General features: G+C 36.2%; 1 protein-coding gene across 9 annotated transcripts in view; it reads right to left on the minus strand.

Annotated features, from left to right (window-relative positions):
* The window catches only part of RALYL (RALY RNA binding protein like), a 359,319-nt gene that overhangs the window by 5,686 nt on the left and 331,004 nt on the right, over positions 1 to 22,629 (minus strand). For 6 of the 9 annotated variants that reach the window (XM_072327245.1, XM_072327247.1, XM_072327241.1 and 3 more), the window contains 2 exons: positions 20,247 to 20,360; positions 15,578 to 15,756 (listed from right to left, as the gene is read on the minus strand). In XM_072327245.1, coding sequence (XP_072183346.1) covers positions 15,578 to 15,756; positions 20,247 to 20,360 — 293 coding nt within the window. Of the gene's footprint in view, positions 1 to 15,577; positions 15,757 to 16,484; positions 19,415 to 20,246; positions 20,361 to 22,629 lie in introns of those variants that run through there. The other 3 variants (XM_072327243.1, XM_072327250.1, XM_072327244.1) reach the window with 2 other exon arrangements.

The raw sequence follows: 22,629 nt of genomic DNA on the forward strand, positions 1-22,629 counted from the left end.
TAGAAATGATGATAAAAATTGACCAACCCCACAATCCCCAAATCCTATATTCTTCTCTCAGCTCACTGGCTAGTTACTTGCCTCTTGAAGCAGATGACCCTAAAGGCTGAGAAGAAACTTTAAAATCTGAAAGAGTCAAGTTTTATTTTCCATAGAATGACAGCAAACCCATGGCTATGATTAATGTGATATAATATAATACTAATTTCTTTCTACTTCTTTCTTCTGAATGGTGTGCAATTTATCAGCTGGCTTTATGGTAGTGCTGATGATATTAAAAGAATCTCATGATGACTAATATTTTTTTTAAGCTTTCCATTTCCTTCCTGTTACATATATAAAAAACATCCTGACACAACAAGGATGAACTGAATTACATTTAATACAGCAGTGTGGTTTTCATTTAATGCAGTTCTGGTAGAAAACCACTTATAAAAGCGTGATTTGAACATAGTGCATTTTATGAACTGAATAACCCAACAGAACAGGCAGTCCTGGCAGCTGTACATGATATAAAAGAAACAAAACACCCAATATATACGGTCCTAATTGCCATCATAATATCTGAAAAAAGCTGGAGATGGGTTACAGAATATTTATGGGTTCATTTTCCACCTGAAATTATTTCTGCTGCTTTTCTCTCTGTGTGATTGGCTTTTTCAGCATGAACTATTGAAAGCACTCTTAGGCACAACACCGTATTTCATACTTCCAGAAATGCAATTGCTACTGTTAGTACAGTTCCAGTTTGATCCTTCCAGCATTTTCACCAGACACTAACAATACTAGATCCAATTAATTTTAACTTTGCACTGCCACCATATATGTAACTCCAGAAAGCCCACATTAAATATTAAAGACCTGACTAAATATAAATGCTGTTCTACTTAATGGGCTCCAAATATCATCACTAAAAATAACAGAGTAAAAATTGCAATAAAATCAGGTAAAATTCAACAGAAATCTAGGGGAGTTTACATATTGCCTTTTGAAGGTCTAATGGTATTGTCACAAATAATTTTTGCCCAGATAATTCCCTGCTGTAAATTTGTAGATCTTTAGGAATGCTCTACTAGTTGGGGAGAGAGCCGGGCCATCAGATCACCTGCTAGGTGCTAATTCCCTCTATGTTCTGTGGTTCATTGTCACCAAGTACAACATAATAGGAATAGTTTGCACTCTGTCTTTCTCCTGAAAGCATTTAATTAGGAGGTAAACTCAATTTCTGGTAAAGACACCATTTTAAAATTTTTAATTTTTTAAATTTTTTTATTTTTTTTTCCAAACTGGATAGGCCACTGTCTCCCCACTTTTCCCATAATGCTGGAAGTACTAATGCTGACTACTGCACTGCAGCCAAGCAGATGCTGCTGGCTTTCCTGAGCTTAGTCAGGTGGTCTCTGTTTCTCTATGGGAGGTATGACTTTTGAACTCTGCAGACTGGGCTCAGACAGAGGTCAGCATTTTTCTTGCTCCAGTTTATTTTTTCTCCCTTGCAGTTCTGAGAAAAAAAATAAAGGTAAACAATAGGGGGAATGTTCCTTGTTCCCCATAAATCTCTGTTTTCCTTCTAGTTGGGTTTATTGGTGATGTGTGACGGACTTTACCATAATCTTCTTCCACACCTAAATGTATGTGTATAAATCTTACTACTTGAGCATAAAAATTCTGTATATGTCCTTGGGAGAGAGTATAAGACATGAACCTCGACTAAATGACACAGAAGTCGCTCAAGATTAATGTTTTCCCTTGAAGAACACTGAGAAAATGTTTAGAGGAATATCCCACAGAATATGAATGTTAAAGAATTTACAGTAGGATTTACCCCACAAAATTATATAAAATAACAGCATCCAACAAACTATATGCAAGATGTTTGTCTCAAAAAATGTATATTTTTAAGCAGTCACTGCTGCACTTTCCTGTCACTCACATCACTGGCCTTCCTCCTACCACTGTTCATAGTGCAATTGTTGTGCAATTGCTTTGCTTGTATCTGTTGGTCTCATCTACACTGCCATGTATACAGCTAAGAACACTGGATTCAGGACCTCAGATGGGTCTCTTATTTTATCTAGGATGGTGTCTTGTGCTTCATCCCTTATAATATCTTTCTGATTACGAAGAGTAAATCTGGTCAGTCACGGAGGAGAAAAACTGAATCTGCTTGCAGAAGAGTTTTTTCTTTAACCTCGAATCATTGATAATATTTATTAGTCCAGACTGTTTCCTAAAATGAGAAAAATCAGAATGTACTGATTACTGCTAGCTAGAAAGCAGTGGAACGAATTGCCGTTCTATTTGTTTGCTTGATCTAACTCAAGACAGTATCCTCCCTTTCTGTTAAGCAGACAACTTGTATTGACTGCAAGAAACAGTAATTTATGTTTGTAGGGTATCCTTGGATCATGCCCATCTACTGGCTTTTACACAGCTTTCATCATCATGAATAGAAACCCACAAGCTATAAACAGGACTTAGCAAAGAAACTTAACTTTGTGTTACCTTTTGCTTTGACACCTGGTCATTTGTTCATTTGAAAGAACTCCTGTCCCCTCAGTCAAAGTATAAAATCTCAATAATTAAGTAAAGGTGATTTAGTATAACTCCTTTGTATGAAGAGTAAAAGCTCAGTGTAGTGTATGCTAGCAGAGAATATGAACATGCTACTGTCATTTGTAAGAGTTCTGTGTAAAGCCTGGCAGACAAAGTTATGACCCTAAATCAATTTTGTTTTTTTATAATGAGCTAATGATAGAATACTCACTGCATATAACAAATGGATGGAATTACAGTTTCCCAAATATTAATAAAGAATAATTGAAGAAAACAGTTACACCTTCTTTAAACCTTCCTTCAGATGATGAAACCTAATCATTTTCTTTTGTACTCTGTCAATTGTACTTTAATTGCTGAAAACACTACAGAATCATTTTTTCTGCTCAGTGAACAGTTTAATTGCTTTGAAGTGTCAGTACTTTTGTGAGTACATCAGAGAATGACTGCTTTACTCAGCAGTGAAAACATATTTCTGTCCTTTGTATTAAAATGCTCTATTTCACTTGCTTGCTTTATAAAAATCAGCAGGAAGAATGAGAAGTTTTACTGAATACTCATTTTTCCCTTTGACCAATATAGTTTTTCCTTCTCAGTTATCTGTAATGTGGGCAGATTTATGATGAATATTGTTGGGTTTAGTGGTGGAGACAGGATCTACTATTTTGAGAGTACCAATGAGGACACGCTGCAGTTTTGATATAGGTCAGATGTGAAGGCTGAAGGACTGACTTTCTATGGGAGTTGCCCAGAGCTTTGTTGAGTGAGGCTATTAGGGAAGCAAGAAGAATGAAAAGAAGTGGATCTGTCCATTGCACTTCACTCTCTGGGTTTGGATCCACTCCTCAATTATTTATTTATTTATTTATTTATTTATTTATTTATTTATTTATTGGGGGGCGGGGCGGGGGGGGGGGGGGTGTTTTGGCAGCCATTTTCCTCTACAAGGTCTCTTATATCTGTGGGAGAAGACACAGGGACCAGCAGCACAGTTTCTTGTGACACTGGGAAGGATCTGAAGCTGGAGGCATTGGACTTTCTGTAGAGTGTGAAGTAGGCTGCAGGATCTCCAAGGAAGAGGAAGTAGAAAAGATTGAAAGTGGTGACTACTGCCCCAAAGTTTTTACTCCGAATAAACTGCAAGGCTTCGCCAAGCCTTTCAGGATGAAACCGTGCTCCCAATGATCACCACTTTTTCGCATGTTTTCTCCTGGTGGTATAATGGAAGACTGGGAAGAATATGATAACCAAACCAAATGCAGTAAGTTCTTCATCAAATTGTGAAGAGTTCCCTCAGTTTGTACTTGTGTGCACTGAGAGCAAATCAGCCTCTGCTGGGGATCCAGTGACAAGTGTAGAAAGGGGGAAATATTCCACTGTTCTTCACACAATTGGATATTTAGAGCAAATTCCATATGACTTGAAACCACTAATATTTTTCTGCTTCTTGAGATTTGGCTTGTTCTGTGTGAAACATCTAAGTCCTAATCTTGATTATGCTGAATGCTTCAAAAGGATAGCTTTAGGATGCACAGTGCTGTCAAAACACAGAAGAATTAATTCTTACTGATTTAACTTTCGCTTGATGTGAGGAGCAGAAATTTACATATTTGAGGTGGCGTTCCGATTAGCACCAATGCCAAAGGCAGGTTTGAATACACATTTTAGTGTACAAAGGAACTGCTACAACTTGTACGTTGAGGACAATCACTATATATGTCTACACTTTCTGCAGTATTTCTTTTTGTTATACGCATGTAGAAACTTATGAAGTACTAAAACTTCCTCAAATTAATTACACAGAAAATAATTGCTAAACGTTCCCAGTACTGCCAATTTAGATCTTAGACAGGTGTCAAAAAACAAAGTGCACCCATGCAGGAAGAAGAAATTGTGCTCAGTCGTGGATATGAGTTCAAGAATGCCCTATCCAATCAGCAGAAGATTTTTGAGTTATCTGAGGCAGCAATTTTAGCTAACGTAAAGAGGACAGAGGTAAAAGCAAATTGTAGTAGACAAGGAATGGAGAGCAGATCTCACTGTCAGAAGGAGCTGAAGGTAGTTACTATGAAATAACAGAGGTACCACAAAACCTCAGATATAAAAAAACATAGAAAATCTGTGTTAGGAATGAGATCCAGATGGAAAGGACAATGAATGCTGGTCATACAACAGCATTTTCTTGGTATTTTCACAGAATCATATACCCAAGTCAGAAGTGACACACAAGAACCGACTTCTGTCTCCACAAAGGTCTACTCATAATGTAAACACATTTTTTTCCTGCATAATGCTTATTTGGATGTGAAGTGAACAACATTTTTGTTTTATGAGGATTTCAACATCTTTTAAATTAAAAATTGCAAAAGAAAATTTTGTATTCAATGTTACATTATTGTCTGCAAACAGTGTGTCATCGACTTCTACCTGACAGAGGATCAGCATAACACTGCAAATAGGAGCAGAATTTAGACTTTTGATTCTCTGTTTATTGGTTTGGAACACAACTTACTCTTTCTAAATGAGATTATAAAACTGAATTGTACTTTTAGTAATGAATAGCAACAACAAATTGGAAATTTCAGATACACATATCAGCAGAACAGGCTGGCTAAGATGGCATTTGATTAACTTCCAAATTTTCATTTTGTCAGATAGAGCTTGTTTCATTCCTCAATATCTTTTGTGTTGAGATTGCAATTACAGTTCTACCACCCTCTAAATAATTTCCCTTTTCTGAGGTCTATAATGCCTACATACAGATAAATTCAATCTGCTTTTCATGTTTTTAATATTAATCGTGCAGAAAATCTTCTTAGTAACACATTTATATTTTTTCAGAAAACTCAGACCTTTTGGAATAATCGGGTCACTAACTGTATAGCTCTGCAGTTTATATTGAAAACAACAAAAAAACAACAAAAAAACACCCAGATTTAAAATTATTGTCTTTTTATTTATTTATTTATTTATTTTGTATGGAAAATAGAAACCTTTTGGCTTTTCAGTGTTTACCTCTGTTTACTTGCATGAAGGCTCACTTTGGCTCGTAGATGAGATTCGACAGAAAAATGTTTCCTCTGAGGGTTTTTTATTCAGTCTTCCTGAGACTCAAGCATACTGATAAAGCCTTTGAAATGAGTGTTTTCTAGGGGAACTAAAGCTATTTACTTTCAAAGACTGACACACCAGGATAAAATGCGTGATGCATGGCAATTGCTCAATTTCAGTTAAATCTAACAATTTGAGGATTACTCTGATAGAATCAATAACAAAGCCATATCCAATGGCTGGTTTGAGTCCTTATGAAAGATATCAGTCATAGTGTGGGTATGGAAAACACCAGTGTGTCCTTCCCCCTCACTCTGCAGTTTCCTGCTATACCTCATGCTGTTGCTTTTGTATCAATGACTGTTCTCCTCCCATAGGTCTAGGAGATTTTGGTCATGAATGAGTGATCCAAAATCAGCCAAACATCTCTCACAAGTCATCCCAAGTTTGTTGGAGTCAAATAAAGAGCTGTGAGGTGAAACACGAGAGGCTTTGCCAGCACTATAGTGTTAAAATTATTTGAGGCAGAAATTGAAATCAGTCCTCATATTTGAAGTTAATTACTTTGATTAAAAAAATTTCAGCCTGCAACTTTTTTCAATAAGCCACTATCACCCAGCCCTCAAAAAGGGACCTGAGTTTGCTTTTGGAAGTTAAATGTTTCCATACTGCACTCAAAGATTGATTCTTATGCTGTGAATTTTATCTTAATATTTGCAGATCTAATTCTGATTTGCTTGAATAAAATAATCAGTCCTCTAGTACTGAAATTAAGGTTAATTAATTAATATCAGAGAGGAATTCAGCTCATTTGGCCGAGCATTTTGACTGCTTGTCTGAGAATTTCCGGCCTGATCTGACAGCATTATTTGTCTCTAAATCAACTCACAGATATGGTTGGACTGGATGATCTTTTAGGTCTTTTCCAACCTCGGTGATTATGCGATTCTGTGAAATATATTTATTTATTTATCTTTTATTGGAATAAAAACCAGGGTGTAGAAAGTGTTGACAGGTGAAGCTGGCCAATCAAAATTAAATATTTTGATGTCTCAGAAACATCAAGTACTACAACTATTTTATTTTTACCTAACAGCTTAAGATATACAGATAGAACTAATAAACAAGAATAAAAAGAATAACCCAAAGTTAAATGAACAGAAAGTATTAATGATGGATCAATCTACTGACAGTCAATGAACTGTGCCAATGAGCAGCAGAGTCCACTTTGCACAAAATAGAAAAGCACACAAACTACCCTTCCAGAACACCAGTCCACATGACACCAGTGCATGAGATTTGCACAAATTGCTTTGACAGTTTCTAAAACACATTAAACATGTTAAATGGTGCAACAGTAAAAAAATTATTTGCCGTACCAGACATATTGCCAGGATGTAACCTGCACCTGTGTTTCCAAATAGGCATATTTTCCAGCTTTCAGGAGGCTGCAAATACCATGTACAAGCCAGTTCTACGTATTGGCAGACACTTGCTAATTAAGTGCACTTAGGACTAGCCTCAAACTGCACTGAGCTTTAACTAGCCATTTCTTAGGTTTGCCTAGGATATTCTAAACACCACATTTCTGTGAGCAGTTCTCGCACTTTTTCTTGGGGAATAAAGCAAACAAAATTATTCATTTTAATACTTATACTCATTTATTGTCCCCGAAATGGTGCACATCATTTAAAATAAACTGCTGAACATAGGCTCTTGTATTCTCAGTGCAATGGAGAAGGTGTAGGAGAAGCCCACACACAAAATTTCCTGCCCTTTGCTCCATGTGCCTGGAAGTTGCTGGCAGTTTATTAATGATTGCCCTCCTGGGCCTGAAGAAACCTGTATGGAACTGCCTTGCATAGAGATGGATCTCAGTAAGAGAGACTTTCTAATAATACTGAGCAGAAATTCAGGAAGTGAAATGATTGAAACTTCAAAAAGGTCAAGCTCTTCAGCCTAGAGAAGAGATGACTTCAAGGGGACCTTATAGTGGACTGCCAGCACCTGAAGGGAACCTACAGGAAAGCTGGGGAGGGACTTCTTATAAGGGCAGGTAGCAACAGGATTAGGGGAAATTAGGGACTTTAAACTGTAAGACAGTAGATGTGAATTAGATATGAGGAAGAAATTCTTTATTGTTAGTGTAATGAATAGGTTACCCACAGAGGTTGTGGATGCCCCATTCCTGGAAGCACTCAAGGCCAGGTTGAATAGGGCTTTGACCAGCTTGGTCTACTGGGAGGTGTCCCTGTATATAGCAGGGGGGTTGAAACTAGATGATCTTAAATGTCCCTTCCAACCCAAACCATTTTATAATTCCGCTATCCTGTCATTCTATAAAGTCTGATGCTACAGTGCAATAGAAAAGTAAGGTAAACTCATTGATGAAGTGAAAATAAACTTAACAATATCAATAATAATTTTCTTTTCTGTAAAGCATATAGACTTTATCAGTTTGAATTATATAGTTGACAGATATTCCTTTCCTTTTGACTGCAGGACTAAAAGAGCACCTTGATCTGACCTTAGAGGGGCCAGGTTTGGTCTGCTGAGCCATACTGGCACAATGGCAAAGCTGAGAATGGGACCCAAACTTCCTGATTTCCTGTACTTTTTTTTTTTTTTTTTTTTAAAAAAAAAAAGATAAACAGATGAAACAGTTTTGTTTTCAAGCTCTTTTGTGTTAATGCCGTAAGATTTTAATGTTTATAATTAATTTACTTACATTCTTAATATTTTAAAAGATTTATGAGGGACCAAATAATATTGAGTAGATTTAGAGGAATAGATGTGAAAGTTTTTTATTTTGCTTATTTATTTTTCAAATATGCAGTTACAGGCTGGAAATATTACACTGCATGTGTGATAACAGTACTTGCATTCTCTGCAGCTTCCTATGTGCTATCTAGGGTATATGATGTAAATTATAATTAAAAATAATATCATGTAGTCATTCAGTCATAGTTAAAACCCTGAACACCTCTTAGGAACTCTTTCCCTAATAAATGGACTGTCAGGAAAAATGGAAAGGAGGAGCTGGTAGCAAGGCCTTTCCAATGACTCACTCATAGAATGGTACATGAACAACAAACAAATCTACTGTGATATTGCATATATTAAATATAACAAAAGGGCATGTCAGGAATTTTCTTACAATTTTTGATTTCATGACATACTTTTATTACTTTCTCCATATTTTCAGTCACAGGTTATTAGATTTACTGCAGCTTTGGAAGGGACAACACATTAGTATCTGTCAGGTATGCTGCCCCTAATGACTTTCTTAGCTTGCTCAAGTACAAACATCTTGCACTGATATTTATCAAGTGAACACAATCTTTTACCTATTCATCTGTCTCAGGAATGAAGAACTTCATGTTTCTCATGATACTGAAAGCAAGATTTCAATGAAGTCTAAAATGTTCAGTGCACCAGAAAAAAAATTTTTGCTTGGTCTCAGTAATATTTAAAGTAATCTAAGTAAGATTTTTGGCATGACCTTGCTTCATCCATTACCATTAATTAGGAGGTTTATTTATTTATTTATTTATTTTTAAAGTACTACTTTATATAAGTAAGTACACTCAGCATATTGCAAAGTGCAAGAAAAGTTATTGATCTTTTTGATGTGCCTAATCAGCCTAATTCTACTGATAATAGAAGAGTCAGTTTGGCTTGTCTCATTGCAATTGACAGAAAATGATATATCTAAACGGGCAACAAAAAATCCAGATTGATTAAAATAGTAAATACTATAAGTTCAATAAAATAATAGTTTCGTATTTGTTCAATCGTGTTATTTGGAAAATGCAAAATAGGGCCTAAACGTGAGATTTTATTAGACAAATTTTTGTTCATTTTCTTTTGATCTTATTCTACTTTCTGTTTTCAAGAATTCTCATGTTAAGCAATGGAATTAAAGAAAGCTTCACTGTTTCATAAATATTTACTAATAAATTGCGTTAATTTCATTTAACTACTTAAAGGAGAGGAAAACTCTTTTTACTATCCTTAGCCAAAGTGCTTGTTGGTTCCATAGATGTAAATGGATTTTGTATCAGTTCCCACAAGAAGTATAGCTATTATTATACCACATCTTCATTTTTGCATAATGAAAATCAGTGCAGCAAGAGGATCATCCTGAGTTTTGTCTGAGCCTTTTTCCGGTTTTAATGTGTGAAACATTATTCTTTATTGGTAGAAACAAATCCAATATAGACTGAAAACATGCAGTTTAGAGGTGGGAAAAAGGACAGGAATAAGAAATTGAATATTTCTAAAAGGTAAATGTAACTGAAGTACTCTTACTAGAAAGAAACTCTATTTAATGCAGAAATGATGGTAGTAAAATGATGCCCTGTGATCAGAAGCTTTACATAGTCTCTGTACCTTTTGTTTCTGATATAATTTAATATAAATGCCTCTCAAGACTTCTCATTAGAGGTGAGTCATTATTGTGGAATTCCTATCTAATGCTTGTGCCTTTATTATCTTCAGTGTGGGCATACCAGCATAAAATCACAATTTTGGATATATCCTCCGAATTCCATGAATTACAGTATCATAAATCTATTGTATTTGAAATTACTTGAATCATGAATCCGCCAGAAAATGCTGTGTTGTATACTGAATGCTTAAGTACTGAACCACCACCATGCTAATATTGTTATAGTTATTTATTATAAGTGATTGACAGATTGATATTAACTATCCTCCTCTGTCAATGTAATATAGATATGAGTGCATATGTATAACTCATTCCAATTAATTAGTTTGTTGGTATTTTATTAAGCATTAGCTGAAAGTGATTTATTTTTTTTTTCCCCCTCAAGATCTACAGTACATCAGGCTTTCAGCTAATTAATTGGATGCTACCTTTGGTATTTACAAAGGGATTGAGATGATAAGTTATAGTTCATTTTGAGGCAGTGCTTCCTTGATGACTGATCAGCACCATGTGAAACAAGTTCTGAGAATTTATATAAAATGCTTTGGACCAGTTTCTAAATCAGCAGAGAAACCATCATGTAGGGTTATTCATACATCTTTCACATTTGCTCCATCACATCATGCACTGCTGACATCATTTGCAGTGATGAAAAGGAACTGGTTTTAGGGCCACTGAGGCCACTGCGCCCCTGAAATGTCAAAATGGGTGTTGGAATATACTGCAGTATTGTGAATATAGAAGACAGTGTCTTGAGAGCAGACCTAAGAAGAGGGACTCAGGGGTGCTGGCTGATTAAAAGTTCAACATGATCAGGCAGCATGCTCTCACAGCCCAAAAAGACAACTATATCCTAGGCTGCAAAATTTTTTTGATTAGCAGGTTGAGGTAGATGATTCTGCCCCTCTGCTCTGTTCTCATAAGATCCCACCTGGAGTACTGCTTTTCCCTGTGGTGACCCCAGCACAAGAAGGACATGGACCTGTTGAAGTAGGTACAGAGGAGGCCATGAAGATATTCAAAGTGCTGGACCACTTCCCCTGCAAAGACAGGCTGGGAGAACAGATGTTTTTCAGCCTGGAGAAATGCCCCTTTCCAGCTCTCTTAGGTACTGGTACTTTTATCCAGAGCTTGGAAAAAAGAAGACTCAAACCAAAGTGACTGCAGTCTTGGAGACACTTGCTAAATATACCTGTGGGCAAAGGGTTTGTACAAAAAGAAATTTCGCAACAACTGGTTGATGACTGTAGAAGATACTCAAACACAGCATGTCTAGAGCTAGAGTTCAGATGGGCAATCAAGTTATTGCGGCAGAACAAATTTTCACACTTCAGCTGAGTCATAACAACTGTTTGTGAATGTCTTTAGTCCATAGAAAATGATAATAAAGGGATGAATAACATCCTGATCTGAATGGTGGATGAGGCAGGTGTACAGCTGTTGCGTGCAATATGTTTTTATGTACGCAGCCAGGCACGCAAATGATGTGGTTAAAGACTCCTGAAATCCATTCCTGACGTAACTCAGACTGCAGGCTAAACTACTTCACATTTATTTACAGCTGATGTAGGCTGAAAGCAGACATGAGGACAGCTGCCATCACTCAGTTAACGTGCAGTAACCTGTTCCTCCAAATAGACTGAGTGTGAATTCAGAGAAAACATCCTACTCCTTAAACGCACAGCATAGATCATAGTGTACTAGTCACTTTCTTTTGAAAGTAAGAACTAGAAACAGAATATCTATATATACTATGAGTCCTCTGGTCCAAAGATGACCCACATAAAGAAATTCAGAGATTTCAGTCTGCCAGCATCTGGACTCTGGTAGCAAGGCTGTCAGTTTTGAGCTTGCCTTTACTGACACCCTTAGGGCTTGTCATGAGACAGAGGACACAAAGTAGTATTTGTTCAACAAAAGGAGTTCTGCAGTAGGATATTAGCAAATGGTTTGGTGGGAGATTTGCAGCGCTGAGATATGAAGTGTTGAGATAAAAAAGAAGATCTAACTGTAAGCCAAGTTGTTCTCTTCCTCTAATAATGTTTCTCAGATTAGTAGACTTGCAACCAAGTTTTATTGCTGAACTCAATTCAGAACATTAGCTATGCCCATTACAAATGGTTTTCTATTTGCTCTGCTGGTTTTAGTATTGAAAGGGGAGATTATTATTATTATTATTTTTCTTCTCATCATGGTCCTAAATACCTTTTGCTTTATATTTGGAAAAGATTATAGATTTCATTAAAAATGCCCTTTGGAGGAGTATTTCTAATTCAGAGACTAAGGTTATGTTTTCACACATGGAAAGTTTGTTCTAATTGTTTCATATTTAACATTTTTTCCTGCTACAAAAAATAACAACAACAACAACAAAACAAAACAAAAAAAAATCACACACACACACAAAACCCAAAAAAAAACTATTTTTTTTTTTTTTTCTCAAATAAATTGCAACTGGCTCCATGTGAATTTTCTATTAGTCAGCTCTCCTATGTTGCTCACAAACTTTGTTTTTATAAAACAAGAGAACAGCATCTGGTAGCACTTTATGTTTTGTCACAAGCCTATTTATCTGCTTTGATTCTCACAAAACAGAGGGTAATTGCCAGTCAGGCCCAGAACAGGTACAAGCAGAGTAAAGTCTGACATTTCTTACTGGATATTCACTAAGTTTGATAGTTTTCTTACTGAACTTCTGGTTATTCAGCTATCAATAATTGCAGTGGAAAGTTAAAATTTTCTAGGAATAGACTATTATATCCACATAAATACTTGTACGTAAGGATACTGAAAAACAGATCAATTTAGCACGTGCATCATATTATAACAGTACTGTCCAATATCACTGAGTATCTGGGTAAAAAACTATAGCAGAAACGCACCATTCAATTTGTAGTTGCATCTTCATGGGAAATACCCATCGCCTGAGATTTCTTTGGAGTAATCCTTCACAGAGCAATTCCTTATTTGACATTAATTTGGCATTTACTCATTCACCAATCTCCCCAGATTTTACAAAACAAAACAAAAAATGGTAAGTTATTATCCCATTGCAGCAGGTAGAAAAACTAAGAGAAAGTGACCTCTTCTGAAGACTGAGGAAAATGGCAAGGGAGCGCAGAAAGCACAAGCACTTCGCATCAATGGCAGTGTAGGTTCTAAGCTTTAAAGTGTGTAAAGTTGGTGTATTCTTGGCTAGAGGTCCCATATTAATAAGGTGGAAAGCAGGAGGCTGCTCAGCTGTCACTGCCCTAGCACTGGGATGGGCTGCACTGGACTGAGGCGGTGCCCGCTGTAGAAGATCAGGATCAAGACCATCAAAAGAAGCTTAAGGTATACAGGTCCATGGAACCTCATGATGCACATGAGGATCCTGAGGCAACTGATGGATGAAGTTGCTAAGCATCTGTGCGCCATATTTGATAGGACATGGCAGTTCAATGATGCTACCACTAACTGGAAAGAGAGAAGAATAATCCCTATTTTTAAAAAGGGAAATAGGGAAGATTCAGGCAGTTACAGAGCATCCAATCTCACCCCTGTGCATGGCAAGGTCATGGATTAGATCCTCCTGGAAACTATGTTAAGGTACATATGAAACAGAGAGTTGATAGCTGACATCCATTATGGCTTCACTAAGGGCAAATTAGTCTTAAAAAATGTGATGGATTTGGTTGGATGAATGCACTCAAAATGTTGTGGTCAAAGTCTTGATGTCCAAGTGGAGACCAAAAATGAGCGATGTCCCTCAGAAACTGGTACTGGGACCAGCACTGTTTAGTATCTTTTCTGGCAATATGGGAAGTGGGACTGAGTGCACTTCCGGCAAGTTTGCTGATAACAGCAAACTGCATGATGTGGTCAACATGCTGGAGGAAAGGGATGCCATTCAGAAAGTCCTTGACAGGTTTGAGAGGTGGTCCTCTGAGATGGCTTTGGAGCTGTGTCAGAAACGTACTGCATCTCAAAAAAGGCCAGAATGTAAATTTTGAAAGAATTTTTATTTGGCAGTAGGGGTGTGCAAGCATGACTATGCCAGTTCCAGACTTTCACTGCTAATGAAGTCTTCCTGCAGTGATTGCTTTTTAGAAACTTTCCTGCTTGAGCCTTTGCTAGATATAGATTTTCTTCTACATTGTGCTTAGTTATATAGTATATATATATGCTAAATATGCTATACACACCAGATAAAATGACAGCACTGAACAATCAGGAGCCAGAAGTTCTTACATTATCTTCCCTATTTACTTGTCTGCAGTAGGGAGAGCAGTCCCTAAACTGTTGTCACCCAATTGTTCATATCACTACAGCCAAATGGACATTAGACACGGTGGGACATCATGTGTACAACTATCTGTGCATTATAACATTTCTACTTCCTACAAATTCAGAATGGTGACTGCTTACAGAGATCTCTGATACCTGTTAGAGGAGAACCTGTTACTTACAGAAGAAGAGATAACATCACCTATTCTACGTTGCATGTTAGAAGACAAGGAGATTTATGTGCTCTTGGATTCTCTTTGGCACAATGATACTCAGGATTCATAAATTCAGGAGGGCCTTGTGCTGGCTAAAGGAACACAGACACTCAAATTAGAGGTAGATATAAGCTGTGCCTGTATTAAGCAGTATAAAATGCTGGTTATTTAGTTGCACTGTTTCTTCAAATTTGATGTTGATTCAAGTGGTCCCATTTCTAACTGGCTCCTGTTGGCGTTACTGAATGATTTTATTTTTTTTTATTGTAGACATGACAAAATGTGTGTCAAAAAGCAATGAGGGAAAGTGACATTGAGCAACAGAAGTGATTTCTTCTCAAACTGGGAAGATATGAAAGCACAGAAGAGAGGGAGAGAGAAAATACAGTGTTATGGAATCCTGGTGTCTAGAACAATGTGATTGATCCATAAAAGAATACAAATCTCAGTATCAAAATATGTTTAAAATATTTTTTAGAGCTTGAGTTTTATATCATGATAGGCATTTCATGAAAATAGCAGTTTCATGATGAAAATTCCCCAGCCAAGCATTTCTTATGGCAAAATCCTTCTGTAAATAAATAAATAAATGAAGATACCAATGTAGCCTGCAGGAGATACACATGGAAGACAGTGATGGAAGTTTGCTGTAATCCACATGGCTACTAATGAGAAAATTCTCCAGTCCAGAATCTTACCTAGTTATGAAATGCTCTGATTAAAATAAATATGCAAACAAACAAATAAATTAATATAAAAAGTCGATTTCATTTAAGTTAAAGTATATTTAATTTCCTTTCTAAAATCATTAAGTATAGAAAATATATATTCCTTTTTTTTTTTTTTTTTTTTTTTTTTTTTTTTTTTTTCCCAGAGGTTCCTAAGCCTAACATACACTAGAGTATGAAGAATCTGGGACTAGGTACTTATTACAGAATATCACAATACTGCTATGATCTTTTTTGTTAACCCAGATTCTTGGTTCTCTGCAGTTATGTGTAGCAATCATGTAGACAGACATGGCATGGTTAATCCTTACCAGCTCATTGCTGCCATCCTCATCAAAATCCTCCTCTATCCCATCAGTCATCTCTTCTCCATCCCCATCTCCATCTGGCCCTCCTTCAATTGGATCTTCTGTAGAGTTATCTGCATTCTCTGATATGCATTCTTCTTGAACCAAATCAGCATTATCTTCCATTTGTTTCTTTTGAGCTTCTGTAAGGAAAACATACTCTATAGAAATTCAGTAACCTTCCCTACTGGGAAAAGTGTTCTGAGGAAGAAACTTGTCTTTCCCATATTCTGATGAATTTTTAAAATTCAAATTAATATCTATCAGTTGAATATGATAAAATCGCTTATTTTCAAAATCTAATGCATGCATTAGCCATAGCACCAACATGCTCATTCATCCCATGCAGTGGATGAAGGTTTGCTTTACTAACAAATCCAGCTTTTTGATTTTCTGGACTTCGTTTTATCTTGGGAATCCAACTGGCATAATCACAATGTATTTCTTTACTTGCAGCCAGTGAAAAGTACACAGATCTCCATGCTCTGAGAAACGGATGGCTGTTAATTGTCTATAAGTAAACAAGGATTTGCATAAATTTGCTGTGACTATCATCTCTCAACAACCATACAGGCAATAAAAAAATCCTTCTAGGTAACTGAATACATATTTATTTTTTTTTTACAGACTATGTAATAGTTTCTCCCCATTGGCATAACGTGCCGTGATAGATGAAAAGATCCCCTCTCATGATGCAGATACAGGGCTTCCTATAATTTCTGCAAAGTAATGAAAAAAAAAAAAGAAAAAAAAAGACCATTTCTGGAGATGCCTATAGGAGCTGTTCTGGTTGGCTCAGCACAGATAGCTGCATTGTTGTGATTATGTATTTTGAGACTGCAGGATATGCTGAGGAATTTAATCCAATCAGCAGAAATGCAGAGGAGGACTGAGAAGGGGATGACAGAGACAAACTGGATGCTAGAATGGTTAGAGGATAAGAGATTCTTTATTTGGAGTTTAGATGAAAAGCTTTATTTTTTTCAGAGTGATTACAGGAAAGAGTATTAATTGCAGGTAACTGGAAAACCAACGTATTTTTAATTTGAGAGTGACAATGCCCACCAACGACCACATTTCTAGATCAACACTATTTCTTCCTTTATTAGGTTTGATTGTTCTTTAACTCTGGCTAGTGTTTCACCTATCTTGTTGTACAGCCAATGATTCTGCAGATTTCTCACAGTGTTTTACTTTCAGCTCCATTAATATATTATTTTCTTTGAAATTATTACCCACAACATATAACATTAATAACTTCTCACACTTTTCTGTATCATAATATTAAGTCAACACTTTTTATTTTCTTCTACCTCTGCATATTTATTTTACATCTTCCTTTCTTCTCTTCAGTCTTTGCTCATCTCTAATCCCTCACTTTGAAATTCATTTATTAAAGATACAGAACAATAAAGATTTTTTTACCCTTATTCACATAATTTCTGCCGAAGGATTGTTGTCAAAGAACAGAAAGTCATCTTAGATAACTGTTTTGACAGTACTGTATTCATACACATCAGTAGAAGATTCAGCCCACCTTTCATTTGTGAGGTGTTGTATGCAATACCATGCTAGTTATAAATCACTGTTACTTGCCTTACTGCACAGGGAAATGTGGGTTGTCAGCTATGCCTACTGAGTCCTGCCCTGACATCTTCAGATATTAAGCTGGCTGGGCTACTGACAAATGAATTAACTTCAGTCAAGGCTTTCAAAAAGGGTTCCTGAAATAATGGACTTAAATACATTTTAATGGAAAAACTTTTAGGAGAAAACTGCTAGAAAATTTGATCACTTATATAGGCTGGGGTCTTCAGAGGATACTAAAATATACCATCTCAGCATCTTACACTTTTGGGCTCTAATGACAAGCAAGAATTAAATCTTATGTTTCAGCATACACTTTTGAAAATCTTCATCTTGACACTGCAGGGAGAATGTTCCCCTCTAACAATTTTATCATGCCAGAACAGCTTCTTATTCCTGGCTTTTAGATTCAGATTTTTATGAACAAGGGAATAATTTCTACAGATTTCCCAGAGAAGCACATTCTCTACTAATTCTTGACAGTTCTTTGCTAATCTATGTAAATACAGCAAACCCATAAACTTGCAAATAACTACACTCAGGATTGTTTTTCAGATTCTTTTCATCTTTGTTACCTATAAAGTTCAAGTTTTTATCCTAAAACTGTAACTCAGAGTGCACAGACTTTCTTGTTTCAACAGCTAACATAAGTTTTTTCTTCTTTCGTCAGTTTTGTCAAATAACTGATATTTTAATTTCTCTTATATCCATCCCATTGAAACTTTCAATTTATACATTGAATTTTTGAAATAATAAAAGACAGAACATCAGCCACTACTGTAAAGAGATGCAGCTTTGACTATCGTACACAATGAGACTGAGATTGTTCAGCTTGCCTGTTTAACCTATCATATCCTCCAGATGTCGAACTTTTAAGATTAATAAATAAATATGCTTCTTGAGAGTGATGCAAGCATTAAAAAACCAAAACAAGCAAACAAACAAAAAAAAAAGCAATAACTGTGCAGGATAATGTCTTGATTTTTGTTTTGTTTTGTTTTTTGTTTTTGTTTTGTGTGATCCTCTCTGATACCAGGCTTAAGTGAGGCCACTCCTTCTGGAAGAAAGTGGAAAATAATATTGCCAAACTATTCAGAAGGAACAAAATCATCTCAAGTCTGAAGTTGTCAATGTAATTGTTTAGGTACTGATGGAGTTTCACCTTACATAAAGCTTTCAGCTGAGCAAACAATCATCTGTGGACTCATCCTGCAGGCTACTTAGCTTGCTTTGTCAACTAAAGAGACTTTAATGGGGTCTTTGTGTCTCTGACATGTTACCCCCCTACTTATCCCCAATGATATGCAGATAATCTCTGAGAAGATTTTTCATAGCTTGTCTTCAAAAGGAATAACAATATGATTCAATACAAATCAACATTTTCCTCTTTGAAATGATTTCTATTTAAATGAGTTCTCTACAGTCCTTTAGCAAAAGTGAAAATTGGATATCAAAGTACAATGACATGCAGGTTGTTTTGCATATTAATGGATTTTATATAAAAGCTCCCTGAAGCAGGAATCCACCATTTCAGAGCATTTCAGTACACAAGTGAGTCAATGGAGTGCCTTGCAATTACATCTTTACTGATTACACCAACTTTTATATAACTTGCATAAACTACAAAATAGAATATAATGAATACATATTGTGCACAGTTCTAAAAGAGGCAATCACAATCCATACTAATGGTTTACCTTATAATTGAGAGTGAAACACTCATTTTGTGGGATAAACTATAATAACTGAGAGATTGCTAGCCTATAAATTTAGAAAATGATTGTAAATAAGAGCGAAGGTTTTTTAAGAGTTGTTTTTATTGTTTAGGTTTTTGGTTTTTTCTTCATATCGTTAACTGAAAAATATTTCTTTGTAGTATCCCACTCCAGATAAGTCATTCATTATTTCTTTTTCAATATGAGCAAGAAAATTCATGGTTCAGAGAGATATCCCAACAGAAGATCAACAAATTGGAGAGGCACTTGGGATCAGGAAGGATCCAGATGTAAATATCTGTTTTGTCTGTCGGGTCCATAAACTGCTAATTCTTTTTCACAGTCTTGACAGAACTGTTTTGATGTATCCGAGTGTAGCTTTTTGCCTTCCCCAGAACGATTGGAGTTAAGCGAGTGACATGAATCTGAGCACCCAGGTACTCAGACAGCTGGGAATTCTAAGGTAGACTCTTTTCCACACATTTCACACAAAATACTTCTAGTTTCCATCAAAGAATGGAGAGGGAAAAAGAAAAAAAAACAAACAAAAAACAAAAAACACGAAAACAAAACATTAAGAGTTTTCATGAGATAAAACAAAATCAGCTCTCTAGTACACAGCTTCTGTACAGAGATATAACAAGAGATTTATAAGGAAATAGCCAAGGAAATACCATAGACAGCAGTAAGTGAGATAATTTTACATATATACTATGGTGAAAATATGGCCTTATAAATCCCTTGCTTAGCTCAGCATGGCTTTTAAGTGCTGCCAGGTGAGATTATTCAACAAGCAAAATGATCACTGTAATGACAGGCATAAAGATATCCAGTACATTAGAAGGCAGTTTTGGATTTTGTGATTCTCAGTATTTGCTTAAAAACAACCAAAACATTTCAAGACAGAGTACAAGATGAACTACAGGTGCAGCCATTTCTACACAGATGCTACAATTTCAGTAGGCTGGAAGGCATCTTTAGACTCTCCAAGTTCCACCCCTGTTCAAGGCAAGACCAACTTCAAAGTTCAGTTCAGGTCCATGGGGCTTTGGGGGCTCTAGCTGGATGACTTTAGATATTGTACAGACTTTCTGTGCAACTTGTTATAGTATTTAGAAGTACTGCAGATGCTACAGAGAATATTTTTCTTAATCTTGAACTGAACTTTTCCTTGCTACGACTCATAACTATTGTTTCTCGCCCAGGCAATATTTCTTGAAATAGATTATCTAAAATTTTCTGGGAGGATGCAGTTCTCTCTTTTATCTGCCTACTTGTCTGATAAATAGGCTCTGATTTAAATAATGTAACTACAGATTGTATTCACCTACCTGCTTCAGCTTTTTGCTGTTTTTCAATCTTTTCCAGTCTCCCTAGCAAGGAGTCAATTTTTGTTTTGATTTGGGTTAATTCCTTCTTGATTGTTTGCAACTCATCTGATTTCACTGTGGAAAAAAGAGCAAAGATGCAAAATATAAAATAAGCTGTACTTGCAGCCCCCACAAACAAAACATGTTCTTTTTATCTTTTCTCTTAGTACAAAGTCATTCCTTCCTCATTCCTCTCACTATTTTTAGAGATTTGATTTTAAAACTAACTTTGTTAATTAAAAATGCTGAATCTTAGGAAATCCCAGGATACTAAGCCCTAGAGACAAGAGGTTATATGAGATGTGTTGCTTTGTGAAAAGTGTCTTCAGGGTACTCTTAGTAAATACAAGTAACTTTTATTGAGAAGGAGCCTTTAGTGAAAGAATGACTGAAATATGACAAACATTTCACAGTCTTGTGATGTTATTTTGTTGAACTATTTTGTAAAAATAACAATAATAACAGCAACAATAAAAAAGAACCCTCACAGATATTTTTCAAGAAGACTGAATGGCAACATAAATGTCAGGTCAGCCAGAAATGCAATGTTATGTTCCAGCCAACAACTTATTGCAGTAGAAGGTGCTAGGTACCATTGCTTTAAAAGCAATCAGTTCTGGGTAATTTCTTCTACTTTTTCCAGCTGTAGATAACATATGAAAATATTTCTTTTTATGATAACAGCTAGGGACATGGAGGCAACTCAAATAAATTAACAGGTGAAGTTTCCAAATCTATATTGCAGTGCATTACTCCTCATTTTTGTGCATTACTGCGCTCCTGTGGTCTAAGTTAAGGAGGAGAATTTTGGAGGTGTCTTGTCTTCAGAAGAAACAGAATTACAGAACTCAAGAATGATCTCCTTACTATGGCATTATCGAGACTTTTTTAAGCTGAGAAAATATTACTGATAGATCTCTTGACACATTCATGCTAGGATATCATGTTGAAAAAAAACAGGCGGTAAGATGAGAATCCTGTCCTAGCATGAGACAAAAAAAAAAAATTTATAAAGATCAAGAGTATACACAGCCATTGCTCATAGAGCTCTGGTAGGAAGAGGTAGATCACCATCTTAAACTACAATGGACTGGCAATAGAAGAACAGTAAAAAGTATTACCCATGCCTCTTTATTAAAAGAGGTCCATTGCTTTTGGGTGTATATTTGGACAATCGGAGATCCCTCATACCTGGAAAAAGGGATTTCCTGCCACGGAAAAGGACTCATTCCATTTTGATACAAAGAGTCTCCTGGCTGAATCGCATCTGATCAGTCCTGTTCATTGACTTTTGGGCATGCATTTCAGTATGATGTCACGTGGGTATTTTTAATTGGATAAGGTAAAATATGCTGATCAAATGTGCAAGTAGGCTACTGCCTACTTCAGCTGTAATAAATACCAGCCTCTAAAACAACTTACTGCAAATTTGGAGCACATTCACTGAAGTGTCAAGATTGTCAGCATTATATTTTGGGCCACGTGCATTCTTGTTACAACTCAGCTAAGGGAAGTATGTTGATATACAGTAATGAACTTGCTTAATCATGTACTTATACAAAGGAAATTAAGGAAGCTGAAACCTCAGACTTCATATTCAGTGAGTGGCAGGCCTTCAGAACTAAGCTTAAAAGTAACCTTTCTGTTGGATCCTTGTATGCTCTACAGAATCTGATGGAGGAATTATTTATAGTATTTATAGAACAGAGTCATGGAGTATTCTTGAAGAAATAACGGGTCACTATCCAATGCCCAGATCTGTAAGAAAACATTAAGATTCTGACAACTGTATATTTAGAAGGTTACTTCCTCCCTTGGGGATGAGGTTTGTCTGTTCTGGAATAGCAAAGTGATGCAGAATCTGAGGTGAAATGGCATGAATCTGCATGGCAGGAAATGCTAAATACCTGCAGCAGCCCACTAAAGAAGCCAGCTGGCAAAAGATTGCATGTGGCCAAGCTGTTGAGTTAGAGGTGCTTGCCAAGGCTAAAAGGTCAAAAGCGAGAAAAGACATGAGAAGGGCCTAATGATATTTGTTCAGAATATTAAAAATAATAATAATAATTAAAAAAATTGCACTTCTGTTTGGCAAAGAAATGGGCACATAAGATGGGGCTACTGTGCAACTCAGACCAAACTCTCTGCCTCACACGGATATCTCTGTGGTGTCTTAGGGAGAATTCAGTTCTGGAAGCACTGTACTAGAGAGAATGCAGACCCAGTAGTGCAGATTTGATAATAAACAATGACATTAAATGCTGAGAAGCCTGATTTCCACCCCTATTTGCATAAAATTTGGTCACTGACTCAGGTTTCAAGTGTCCATCCTGATTCCAGCATTGCA

The sequence above is a fragment of the Excalfactoria chinensis genome, chromosome 2 (assembly GCF_039878825.1).
Source record: "Excalfactoria chinensis isolate bCotChi1 chromosome 2, bCotChi1.hap2, whole genome shotgun sequence".
NCBI classification, from domain to species: domain Eukaryota; kingdom Metazoa; phylum Chordata; class Aves; order Galliformes; family Phasianidae; genus Excalfactoria; species Excalfactoria chinensis.